Here is a 13,278-nt window from a genome sequence, read left to right as displayed (position 1 = left end):
GGTAGAAATGTTCAAAGATGTCATTTCAGATCAGGAAAGGGGAAAGTAGGGATGTGAAAATGTTCTAAAGCCTTATCATGTGCAGGGTGTGGGAAGCAGTCAGATAACAGGTGGGGAAGGACATATGGACTTAATAATTAGGAAAGGGAATATAATCATTAATGGAATGGGAAACAATAGGTAATTTAATAAAGGGGTAAAATAGCAGCTGAAAAATAAATAGCAAACCTGCAAAAATAAAGAAAAGGAAAATCAGGAAACCACAAAATAAAAAGAATAAAGAATATTAAATAAATTAGAATGCTATATAGTGTAACAGTTGTTACTCAATGTGAATAAACTGAATGTTCCTTGGAAAAACAGACCCTGTTAGACTGAGTTAAGAGACATATTTATAGGGCTTCCCTGGTGGCGCAGTGGTTAAGAATCCACCTGCCAATGCAGAGGACAGGGGTTCAAGCCCTGGTCCGGGAAGATCCCACATCCTGCGGAGCAGCTAAGCCTGTGTGCCACAACTGCTGAACCTGCACTCTAGAGCCTGCGAGCCACAACTACTGAGCCGGCACGCCTAGAGCCCATGCTCTACAAGAGAAGCCACTGCAATGAGAAGCCCGCACATCGCAACAAAGAGTAGCCCCCACTCACTGCAACTAGAGAAAGCCACGCACAGCAACGAAGAACCAAAAGCAGCCATAAATAAATAAATTTATTTTTTAAAAAAGAAACATATTTATAAATACGCTCTTTAGAAAAGAAAAATGACAGCATACTTTAAACAAAGATAAAGGTAAAAGATAAAGGTGGAAGACTTCCAGTGTTGGTAAGAAGGCCAACCAGATAACCTAAAAGCTTCCTGCCTCAAGGTCCTAGAATGCTGGATAAAATAAAACAAGCATACTCCTGAATGCATAGCCGAGTTTATAAGAAAGCATGGGTTATTGTCAGTAACCAAAAAAGTGAATTGGAAACCAGAGTCCTAAGCTTGAGCCGATGCCATAGTTGACCTAAATGGGGGTGCCTGTGGAGGGGGTTGGGGGAGGGTCCAAACCTGTAAGTAAAGAGCTGAGGGTTTTAACACTGAGTGGCAAGGTATGAGTTGTATGCCTGCATAAGGCAGAGTGTTGCCCTGACATGCATGTGAATCCAGGACCCCTGAAAGACCACATCCTCTTGGCAAGGAGGCTCATGTCAATCAAGAGCACTTCTCTGGCAATGGGGAACCTGTGAGCCATTAGCTACCAACACTCAAAGAAGCTGGGGATGGATGCACTTGTCCAGTGTAGGGGATCTGGGTGGGACACTAAAGCACCACCTACTGTGCTCCCAAACCTTTAATCGGCGTCCTGGGAGACTTCCACTCAGCAGTCATCAAATTCTGCCATGCTGTCAGAAATTTCCTGCCTCCTAGGCCAGGATTTATCAGTGGTCACTGTCTGACTTTCTCAGCCACTCTGTCCCCACCATTCCACTGAGGCTACCCTCGTCAACATCATCAGCCACCTACCTCTATGCTGCCCAAACCTAAAGTCACTTCTCTGTACTTATCTGAATTTTCTTCACTCAGTGGCTTTTAGTACCTCTCTTACGCACCCCTTCTCTTCTCTTAAGACCCTCTTCCTAGGATTCACATGCCACCTCTCTGAGGATGATCCCCCAATCCATATCTGCAGCCCCAGTCTCCCTCTGGAATTCCAGACTCATATATCCAATTACCTACTTGGCATCTCAAAAACGTTGTCTCATAATCATTTCAGATGTTACAAACTCTTGACTTGCTCCCCTTTCATATGTCCTTTTCCTTCAGTCTTCTCATTCTCAGTCACCCAGGTAAAAATGTAGGAGTCATTCTTGATTCCTCTGTCTCCCTCACCACTCACATCGCCTCTTTCAGCAAGCCTGTGAACTCTCCTTACAGGCATGTCCCAAACTTACTTCTCTCCATCTGGACTAGGAGCACCCTGGTCTAACATGCCATCTTCTCAATGCTGACTACGTTAGTGGCCTCTCGCCAGCTGCCTGCCTCTGCTGTTACTCTCCTGCTCTCACCACAGCAGTCAGAGGGGTCATGCCTCTTCCCAGTCTAACAGTCTCCAATGGCTTCGCGTCACACTAAAATAAAGTCTGACCCTTGTGCTGGTTTACAGAGCCCTGGCTTACCACTCCAGCCTATCTTCTTCTCCTCTTTCCCTGCACACTCAGCATCTCATTGCTTTTTCTGTTCTTCAGACGTACCGAACTCAGTCCTTCTCTAGGGGCTCTGCGTTAACTGCACCCTCTACCTGCATGATCTTCTCTGAAGAACTTTACCTGGCTGGTCTGTTGGTATCACCAATGAGACAAGGCTTAAATGTTACTTTGGAGAAGTCTTCCCTAACCACCCAGTTTAAAGCAGCCAACCAGTTGCTCTCTCTGTGTGATGCCCATTACAATTTAATATGGATGGGTTGATTGATTGATTGGCTGGCTCCCTACACCAGAAAGTAGGCTGTGGGAAAGCAGAGACTCTGTCTGCTGGCTCCAGGTCATTCTCCTCCCCGCTTCAGCCTGTTCCTTCAAGGTGTGAGCCTTTCAAATCTACCGCCTTTCCCCTCTCCTCATTGCTGACATCTCCCATCCTCAAGACTCCCTTTCATTCGTTGATGGCTTTAGCCCCTGCCTCAGCCTTCCTCTCCTTCCAACCCTGCCATCCCTCTCAGTGATGGCTTACCTAGGTGATCTAGCCACCACCCTGGCCTCTTAGCTCTTCGAGCTCCTCATCTTCAGTGAACTTTTCTCTCACCCTGTCTGAGCCATCCACTCCCACAGTCACACTATGGACCTGGTCATTACCAGAAATTCTTCTTCCTTTAAATTATGAACATGTCTTACCAAGATCTCACCACAGGCTCCTATTCTTCAAGCACGGTGGCTCAGCACTGCCCCTCCCCCCAAAAACAGGTGTTAATCAAGACTCCAAACCACTGGACCCATCATCTTATATTTGTGCATATGAGTCTTGTTCTCTTATTTACTTATCAACTTTAGATTCCATGGTTTATTATGGTTATTATTTTATAATCTCCCTAAACGACCTTGTCCCTCTACCTCCATCACATATGATTTTATGTATTTTTTTTATATTTTTTTCTGAGAAAATCCACTAGTCTGGATAAACCCCAATGTATTATCACAAACCTCAGATTGACACAGAAAACAGCCCAGCAATTCTCAGCAATTCTCAAGTGAGCTCATTTACTCTTCATAGTTTTTCCACCACCATGACCCCTCAGACTCTTCATCTGATAACCTCGTCTCTCACTTCATAGGAAAACACAGGTCATCAAAGGAGAATCCACCCCACCAATTCCCATGACATCTGGCATCTTCCTCCTTCCTGTCGCAAACAATAAAATAGCTCAGCTTTTCTCAATGGCTGCTTCATCCGTGTGTGGTCTGGATCCCCTTTACTGTGGTTGTATCAAGGACCTTGTTACTTTTGCTATCACCTCTCTCTTGTCATTAGTTTCTTCCTCTGTTGGTTCATTCCAGCAGCATAAAAACATACTTTATTTTGTTGTTGTTGAAATGTAAAAACATACTTTAATATCTCCTGACATAAAAGTGAGTAGAGCTCTGCCTGTGACATCATGTCCTCATTGGTAACCATCCCATTTCTCTGTTCCCCTTTGCTACAAGGTGTATTAGCTCTGTCTTTTATTTTCTGTATTCTGATGCTTTTTTTATTCTGGAGGCTTGACGACCCTGGAGGGACTGCCCCTCCCAAGATTAGCCACTTTCCAGAGAGAGCAGATAACTTGCCCATAAGTGCACTTTTCAGATGCAGCCCAACCAATCCAATGCCTACACCGAAGCCACCTCCTTTATCAGACTCTCACACTCCAGGCCGTTATTCCCCACCCTAACCACCCCAGGGCCAGGTACCACACAACCAGTGGCAGCCCCTATGCCCTGTTGAGATTACTCAAATCAGCCCATCCTAAGCTTGCCACCCTGCCTCGCCCATTCCTTCCCCTGGAGACCACAATAAAGTCTCCTACCCACAGTCTCCCCCAGCCCCCAGCTCCTGACCAGCCGGGTGCTTCCCCATGTGGCCCGTTATGGCATGCTCTGTCCCCCTGTCCTGGCACTGTAACAAACTATTTTTTTAAAGGCAATTGTCTCTTGATCTGTTGGCCTCACTATATATACACAAACGTCCTATATTTTAAAACAGACACCAGGCTTCTCAAAAGTGTTGTCTGCAGTGTCGCTAACTGCTCACTTCCCGTGCCTCACCTTTACTCCAGCCTGGCGTCTGTTCCATCATCCCACTGGGGCTGCTCTTACCGAGGTTACCAATAACCTCCTCGTCCAGTGATGCCAAATAGAATAGGTGTTTTCTGACTAATCATTCATTCTTTCAGTAAGTTTTTAATAAGGCCCTCTTTTGTGATAGGCACTCGGGCCCCAACAGTGAACAGTACAGACAGGGCCTAACCCCCAAGGAGCTTACACACTAGCGAGGCAGACAAACGATGAGCAAGTGTATCAGATATTAAGGGCACTTAACAGGCAACACTCCTGCTGCCTTCAGATTGGCAACCCAGACTGAGGACGAACAGGAGCTGTGTGCCTCTCCTTCTCAAGAGGGCCGGTTACCTCCAGCACACCCTCCCAAGGAGCAGCCTGGTCGGCCCGAGCACCACGCACCAGGCCTCTGCAGCCTGGGGAGGCTCCAGTGCAGAGTGGCTGCCTTGCAAGGAGAGACTGTAAAGGCTCTGGCACATCCTCTCCTCGCTGTGCGGGTTCAGAAAGGGTGTGCTTCCCCTCAGGGCCAAATGAAACAAGGGCTCCAGGACAACCTGTCCCGGCAGGAAAGCGCGTCATCTCTCTCGCTGGAATGGCCAGTGGCTGAGCCGCAGAGCCTGTGACTCAACCTAGGGCCTAAGGGGGGCCCTGAGGGACTGCCCAGCGCCCCTGACCCCTGACGTTTGAGCCTGTATGCCACCCCGCACCCCGCCATGTTTCTAAAGGAGGGAACCTGTCAAGACCAGCTTCCCCAGGAAGGTAAAATGGTCTGCCTGCGTTCATCAGTTACTAAATGGGGAGCGGACTTTGTAAATGCAGATGGTTTAGGGGCTGGGGCTGAGGCATCAAGGAGAAAGGCACGGTTTCTCAAGAGCAGAGTGATCCAGAGCCGAGATCTCAGGGTCCTGGGGAACAGACCCTGTCCCCAGCTGGTGAAGAAACCAAAGCATCTTGAAATCCTTCCTTGACAACATGTTTGTAGACAAAGGGTCTGAGACCCCTGACCACAGAGGAAAAGGATTCAGTGGAAATAGGGGAAAGGGCCCCAAAAGGGGAGGCTGGGGACACAAAAGGAGCTTTGGCTGGTTTACAGATCTGACCCGGCCACACCCTGTACCGTGCCATCCACAAGGTGACAAAGGGTCCCTTCCTGCCCCAAGACCAGCCCGGTCTGTCCCGCAACCTAAAAACAAAGGGTCTGGATCCCTGAAATCAGCATTCTTGAAGTTTATAAAGTCCATGAAGTTTTCTTGGCACATGGTCTCTCCCACCTTTTTTTGTCACCGTAATTTACCTGAATTCCCATTAATAGGTGTATTGACATTGCTCAGTAGGGCTCCAGAGTCTCATTCCCCTACATGATCTCACTGGGGGACACAGATATCCTGGGACTGGCTTGTGTCCATCTGAAAGTTAGCCTAAAGAAAAAAGTACTGGACCAGGACTCAAGACTGAGGCCTCTTCTTGCTTTCCAGGCAACTTATTGCTGCCTTAAAGCCTTTGTGGGACAAAGAGGGTATGGAAGGAGGAAAGGAAAGGAGGGAGGGAGGGAGGGAAGGAGGGAGGGATGGTATAGGCAGTTGCGGGGGGGGGGGGAAGAAGGGACATTGGTTGGTTGGCTCTAAAGGGTCTCACTGCCCACTCCTGTCTCTAAAAAAGAGAGACCACCCCTGTTTTACTTAATCCATAAGGTCACCATGGGTACCAAATGAAATACATGTAAAAGAGTGTTCTAAAGTGTGGAGCACTGGGTTAGCATGAAGTTAGGGACGATTTAAAAATAGATTAAAGGCCCTTAAGTAACACAGTTTAACACAGAGGAGGGCCTCCTGACCTAAACTATTTATTTCTCCTCACTACTTAATTTTTTTAAAACTTAGCTTTGCCACAGAGCTGACAGATCTAAACAAAAAGGTTCATTTCTGTCCATATTCTCAGCCATCCGGGGGTCTGTCCCGGCTCTCAGCCTGGTGCAGAGGAGTTTGAAGGGTTGGCACTTTTGTGTGAAAATGGGAGACTACAAAACACTTTAAGTATCTGCTTTCAAAAATTAAGACCAGAGTATATGAAATACCAAAAAGATTTTCATTAAGGCTCAAAAAGAAAAAGGACCGAGGAAAGAGGAAACAGACACTAGGAGAATTGTGACAGTTCATTGAGGCGGAGAAAGCCAGATGGACACTAGGAGGCGCTCTCCCGGCACAGCAGCCCCGGGGCGCGCAGCTTTTAGGGCATTTATATGGAGACTTTTTACCACGGCAGGTGTTTTTAAATTTGTAGATGGACCTGGTTTGTTTGTTTGTTTGTTTGTTTGTTTTTTGGCTGGTGGGTTGGCTGTTTTCTTCACTCGGAACCATGAGCATAAATAGAAATATCATATTTTGATATTTGCCCTCCACCTAAAGACCAAATGAAACTAAAAATAAGCATAGTAGGAGCTGATAGATTACCAGAGTATTGCCGAGACAGAACATAAGGAAGAGAGGCTGTTAAGGAAGAGGAGGGGTGCCGGTGTGGTGGGGGAAGGTGAGCTGATCTCGCAGTCGGTCCCGCAGATCCACCCCAGGGACGGCAGCCCCTCCGAGTGGGAGGAAGCGCGTTCCTCACGGAGCAGGCGCTGCACCGCTGACTTGTACGTGAATGTGGCCGCGGGCCCGTTAGAGCTGGGACCTGCTTGGACAGGTGGAGTCAGGCCCCAAGACTGTCTTCATCACACGACTGAAGAGTCAGCTGTCTTCTCCCTGTTCTTAAAGATGTCAGGCATTGTGAAGTCTGCAAGTTAAAAACTTTGAGTGGTCCGTTCAGCTTTTGCTCAGGGGCTGACTTCTGTCCCTGAGGGCCCCCCCACCCCCGCTGCCAGCACTGATTCAAACTGCAGCCCACGCCTCCTCCTCACTCCACCTGCCCCCATCCTGCCCTAGTTTCTCCCAAACCTCTTATCACCTTATTGTACAACATGTGATTTTCTTATTGCGATAATTGCTTGCTGTCTCCCTACCACTAGAATGTAGGCCGAGAAGGGTAGGAGCCTTGCCTACTTGTTCATGATGGATCCCGAGTGAATTGTACAGTGACCCACACATGATCTACCCTCAGTGCACGTCTGCTCAGTGAATGAAGAGTATTTCCTTCACCTCCAGCCTCAAATCCTTTCACAATCATGTTGAGCCCTGAGTTTAAAATCTGGGGTCGAGTAAGGAGACCAAAAGCCAGAGGTGAGATTAGATGTCATCAGAAAGTACCTCCTAGGTATAAATAAAAGTTAGAAAATGAACTTTTTTAGCAAATGTTTATTTATATCAAAATACAAAACATTTCTGAAGCAGAGTAATGTTACATGAGAAGCAGTTAAATCCTAAACTTTAATTTTAACTTGCAACACTCCCGGCATTCCTTCACTGACTACACATCTTGTCTCCCATTGTGCCCTTGCTTTTTCCTTTGCTTGTTTGCCCATGTCTGTGTTTGTTTTGCTCTTTAACTCACTATATGAACATGCAGTGTTACTGGCGATGCATTGGTTAGTATCCAGCAAGCCTGGAAATGCCAGCGAGGGGAGCCCGGCACAGTGAGCTGAGCCGAGGCTAGCCACAGGTCCTCTCCTAACTGAGTCTGGGGTGTCACTCAGCTTTCAACTGGCAAGAGCCTAAGGCCAAAGGTCACTGTCTGTGGTAGGCAGGGCAGGCTTTATTGCTTAGGCCACAGAGCAGGCGTGGCCAAGGGGCACCTCTGGCCGGGTCTTCTTTGTGGATTGGGAAGAAGGGGTTGGGCAGCCTGAAGGGGTGGCAGCTGGAACAGGCCCAGGCCCAGGACGGGAGGTCAGGGGACCCTGCAGGGGGAACCCCTTCTCCAAGAAAGCAAGCTGGAGCTGGGAAGGAGAAAGGTTCCTGCCCGTCCTGACAGTCTGTGATTTGGTGGTTGGAGGTGCCTGCCTCTTGGATGGGCCCTTTGTAAATGCTTAGACTTTGGAGATTTTGAAGAAAAAGCACCTGGTTGAGAGTGTAGCTATTTCCATAAACCTCCATTCCCCTACAGAGAGGAAAGGGAAGGAGACAGGAAACGGGGGAGGACACCCTTCCCCTCTCATTACAACCAGCCCACTCCCAGAGCCAGCCTGGGTCTCCCCTTCAGGCCCCCAGTTGGTGCATTCACTTTGGCATTGTGCACCTGTAGCACACCTACACACATATGCACACACACACCCCAGCCCCCCGACATGCTGCACACACATGCACACACACACAAATGCCTGGTGTCTTTCCAGAGTCTACTCAGGAAGCAGAATGGTGTCCCATCTTCACCATCATCCTCCGCTCCAAGGGGTCTCCTCGGCCCACAGGTCCCCCAGACCCGGCCCCAGGCTTGGCACACACTGGCATTCCCAGGCTTTGAGAAGAGGGTGACAGAACAGGGCACTCACCAGAGACAGGTTGTACAGAGTGTAGAATATGTTCATATAAGGCTTTGGTACAGCACCGATTAAATGTTCTTATCGTTTGATTTCTAAGTTGTCTCTTAGAAGAAAAAAAAAGCTTACTGAAAAAATAGTGTTTTTATTTACTTTTGAGTTACATACCTGAAGTTCAAAAAGTAAGCCTCTAGTTGCCATTCAGATTCACACTCAAAGGTGTTCTGTGTGCATCTGTACAATTTGTTGGTTTGTCTTTAATGGTTAACCAAAGTCAGCCAACCAATACCATGAAGTCAGCTGCCCACGATAACTGACTTTTTCCAGTGCATACATACAGAAAAGAGAGAGAGAGTGAGAACACAAAAGCCACCCCTACGTCTCCCACCCCAAACCCCTAGGGGAAAAATCAAATAGAGAACAAAATACAGCAAGATTTAAGGAACCAGTTGGACGAAGGAGGTTCAGTCCAGCTGGCCTCTTCAAGAACAGCACCATAATGCACCCTAGCGCAGTTACGTTGTAGTACTCAACATTCAAGAAATGGAAACGAGGTTTGAAGGATCTTCACGAGAAGACCTGGCATGGATGGGGGCAAACCCCAAAGAAAGCTGAAGAAGGAAAAAGCGTTTGCTATGAGAGCAGGAACTCCCATGACCAAACCGAGAGTCATACCCAGATTCCTCAGAAAAGAACTAATGCAAGAGGCCCCGGGCAGACAGAGGCGCAGGGCTGTTGGGGTGTGGTGAGGTGGCCGCGGGACCCCTCCCCGCCCCCCTCCATGTCTACAAGCCACTGGGTGAAATGGGGAAAAGAAATCCACACACATGCTTCCAGGTGCGCGATGGAAGAATCATACCCAGGGTGATAAAGTCTCTCCTGGTGAAAGAGAAAAAGCTGGAGACGAGAGGAACCCGGCATCACTGACATGAAGCCGATAAGAGTCCCTTCGGATCAGCGGCTGTGAAAAGGAGGAGCAACTGGTGAGCACACACCCACCTGCGCCCCTACCTCTGGCCCCACAGATGGCGGTTCGGAAATGAAATCTGAACGAGGCATGAAGACCTCTGGAGACTGATGTATACGAGTTGGCGAGGGGGGCTTTAAACTGCTATTCTTCCCTAAACCAGCCATTCCGTCTAAAGTCCCAGCAATCAAGACCCCTGCACACAGCAACCCCTCCCAGGCCCTGGGCACGGCAGCACAGAAGAGACCCCTACATGCCAACACCGGGGCCAGACCCTCAGGGACAGGGAATGTGCTGTGTGGCTTCTCCTGTTCTCCCACCTTCTGCCTTGACGTTGCCCAAAGCGGGTCAGCATGAATACCTACAGCAAAGAGGAGCGGAAGGGCCAGAGGGCAGTGGGCAAAGCCCGCTTCCCCAAAAGCTCCTACTCGATGACCGACGGCCGAGGAGAAGGCATATGGCCCACGCTGATCCCTGGGTGAGCAACACCCAGTGAATGTGTCTACTCCAAACCCTGTTCCATCGAGCGGACAGAGGTAGCAGAACTAAAACAACTCTGTAGATGCCCCCACCACCTACCAACAGGGAGAAGCACCAACATTCAGTATCCCTTCCACCACACGGGGACCGCGGAGTATGGCACAAGCACATGGGGCAGCGCGCGGCTCCAGCCCCCAAAGACCTAACCAGAGCACCCATCCCACCCGCCTGTCTTTATCAGCTGAGAGGTTCAAAGACAGAAACTTCGCTTACTCCACATATAATCAAATCTCAGTCCGTTTTGCCCCACCTGCCTTTGTGAAAGGCTGGTTCTTCAGAGAAACTGGAGATCTCAGCTGGGCTATCTATCCTTTCCCCGCCAATGTCTACCCTTTTGCCATCTTTCTGAGGCTCAGGGCCAGGATCACAGACCAGTTAGAGATAAACATCACATCCCCTCCAAGCTCTGAAATCTCAAGGTAGGGCTGTGTCCCTTGTCTTCACTTTTCTTCCCATAAATGAAGACTCCAATTGGAGGTAGAGGGATGGGATGGGAATGCACGGGTCAGTGACTCCTTGATGCTAAGGACCACATCTAGGCTTTCATATGGAAAGAAGCAAGAGTTTGAGAGTAACCCCAGACCCAGTGGGGTACTAACCCTCTGAGGGGCCTGTGATGCCGAGGTGATTTGTTTCGCTGGTTGCATGGTACCACAAGTGGGACAGGGTCTGTGGAGAAAGAGAGAGGATCGCTCTAAGAGCCCAAAGAACAGTAATGGAAAGCCCTCTTGGTGTGGAGGTTTTGGCAGGTTGGAAAAGGGTGCAAGCTGGGAAGGGACATAGAATGTGCTGCTTTTCCTCTTGATCAACTTCCCTGAAAAATCTTACAAGAAACATCTGGCCATATCCTCCTTTGGCCTCCTGAGAAGACTGCAGGAAAGATTAGTTACCTGCCAAGGATGGACACACAGCCAGTGGGACCCAGTGTTGGAGCTCCCCCGGTATTGCATGGACAGAGCCCATTTCCTTCAGTATCCTTGGGAAATGAGAATGTCTTGAGCAGGAATGCAAGGGACTAAGGACAGTGCCTGAGTGAATGCCAGGGCCCCGTAAGTCTACAGTATGGTGGGAGAAGGGTCAGGAGTCAAACTCGAGCTCCACCCCTACCTACTCTTCCCATTAATATCCCAAATGTAAAAAAAATGCCCTTCCCATGGCTGAAGCATCTGAATTCCTCTAATGACCAGACTCCATAAGACAAAAGCTCTTGGCTAACATGACACTCTGGTTGGGAAGGAGGGGTTAGTATTGCATCTTTTTAGTTGACCAGCAGGATGTGGGCAGAGAGACTGCCTCCACAGGTCTCTCCTGGCTGTCTGCACCATTTGGCCCTGCACCAGCTTCAAACACATCACTCTGAGCTCTTGGCAAGTCAACAAAAAAGCTAGCACCCAGAGACGATTGCTGAGGCTGAAGGGTGTGTGGTCCTTGCAGCATATTTGATGTCTTGACTTCTCAGCGAGGTATTCTTCAGGGCACACAAAGTTTCTTGCTCAAGTGCCACTGAGTGCCTACTCCCCAGAATCTCCAGTTCTGGGTCAGACTCTACTGATACATTGTTCAGTTCCAGAAGTCCCAGGCCAGGTGCCAGAAGGAGGGTCCAGCGGCCCCATCCTCCCCATTACGCCCCAAGTTCTCCTCCCACTTCTCCTCCTCCACTCAGTGTCCCAGGATTGGACCATTCTGTTTCCAATGCCACCTGTTTTCCAATTAAAATAATAACTGGAAAAAGCGTCTATGATGTATTTATACCGGATACTACACCCACATGGTTCCAAGAACCTGCAGCAAGAATGACCAGGGTGTTCTTCTCCAAGACCGAGCCCATGCCATCAGCCTCACAGAACTCTCCTGAGATGCCACACCCTGCAGGGGTGCTTGCGTCAAAGTGCTGCAAACCAGGATAGGTACTGCTGTCAGCCCCCAGGTAACCTCGATGAGGTCACCACTCCCAGCAATATGGGGACGGACTCAGAGTCTCCCCCTCTCCACACTCACTATGTTAAGCACCTGTGCCAAAGCTTTCAGGCCGCAGTGTCTCCTCCCAGTAACAAGAGACGCTGTGGATCCTGGCTCTCCAGGACTATCAGATCCAGTAGCTTCCCACAACTCTCGGCTCACTTGTCCTCTCTGCAGGAGCACTGTTTGTTTTGTTATTTTTTAAACTTTTACGTACACATTTCCATCAGAAAGACCCAAGCAACTCTGAACAGAGAGGGTCTCAAAAGACAAGGCATGGAGGATGAATGGCGAAGGGCGGGGGGGGGCACCAAGGCATAAGCTAGAATCCCAGGTGGTCCTGCTCCACACAACTCTAAGCACAGGTACAAAAATAAAGCCAACTATGACTGCATATAGATATATAGACAAGCTAAATAGATAGACTTTATATAGGTTTTCTGTCCATGTATATATGTGTGCCGAGGGCATGAATCCCCGATCCTCTGGCCCGGCGTTAGTCTCTTGCCCTCTCATTTCCCACTCCCCAGATGTCCCACTACCTGAAGCCCCCCAATCATGACTATTGCATTCTGTCCCTGCACCACCCCCCCTACATAAGCTCCCCTCTCTCCTGAAAATAGAACAAATTATATATATTTCTATAATTTTATATACAATCTCCATAAAAAAGACACTAAACATGGTATATTACTAATTTCACCCTCCTACCAAAGTAGGAGTTGCCTCGCAAAGAAAGAGTCAACCAAAAAGAGGATCTCCTAGGCCTGAGGCTACTCAGGCCAATTAGTGTGTCCCTATAAATCTCTTCTACACATAGACACACTCAAATACATACCACAAACACACCACACATACACACCACACCACAAACATACCATACACACCACACAGCACACCACATACCACATGCATAGGTACACACACATACACACCACACCACACCACACACACCTCACACCACACACACACACACCATACAAACGTCACATACCACATGCATGCGTGCAGGGACTCCTCCCTCCCTCTCTCTCCCTCTCCCTCTCTCTCCCCCTCTCTCCCCCTCTCCCTTCCTCTCTCCCCCCTCTCCCCCTCTCTCCCTCTCCCTCTCCCTCTT

The 13,278-nt window shown here is 48.9% G+C and overlaps 1 protein-coding gene across 2 annotated transcripts in view; it reads right to left on the bottom strand.

Moving 5' to 3' along the window:
- Positions 1-13,278, bottom strand: part of IGSF9B (immunoglobulin superfamily member 9B) — a 61,640-nt gene continuing 48,362 nt past the window's right edge. The window contains exons 20-21 of one of the 2 annotated variants that reach the window (XR_003683511.1): positions 6,738-8,801; positions 1-228 (exon numbers count right to left, since the gene is read on the bottom strand). Coding sequence is in view for 1 of the 2 variants with exons in the window: in XM_028500888.2 (XP_028356689.1) it covers positions 8,791-8,801 (11 nt within the window). In the remaining variant the exon portion in view is untranslated. Of the gene's footprint in view, positions 8,802-13,278 lie in introns of both variants that reach the window. The other variant, XM_028500888.2, reaches the window with a different exon arrangement.

The sequence above is a fragment of the Physeter macrocephalus genome, chromosome 16 (assembly GCF_002837175.3).
Source record: "Physeter macrocephalus isolate SW-GA chromosome 16, ASM283717v5, whole genome shotgun sequence".
Lineage (NCBI taxonomy): Eukaryota > Metazoa > Chordata > Mammalia > Artiodactyla > Physeteridae > Physeter > Physeter macrocephalus.
This window is presented reverse-complemented; position numbering and strand designations above follow the sequence as displayed.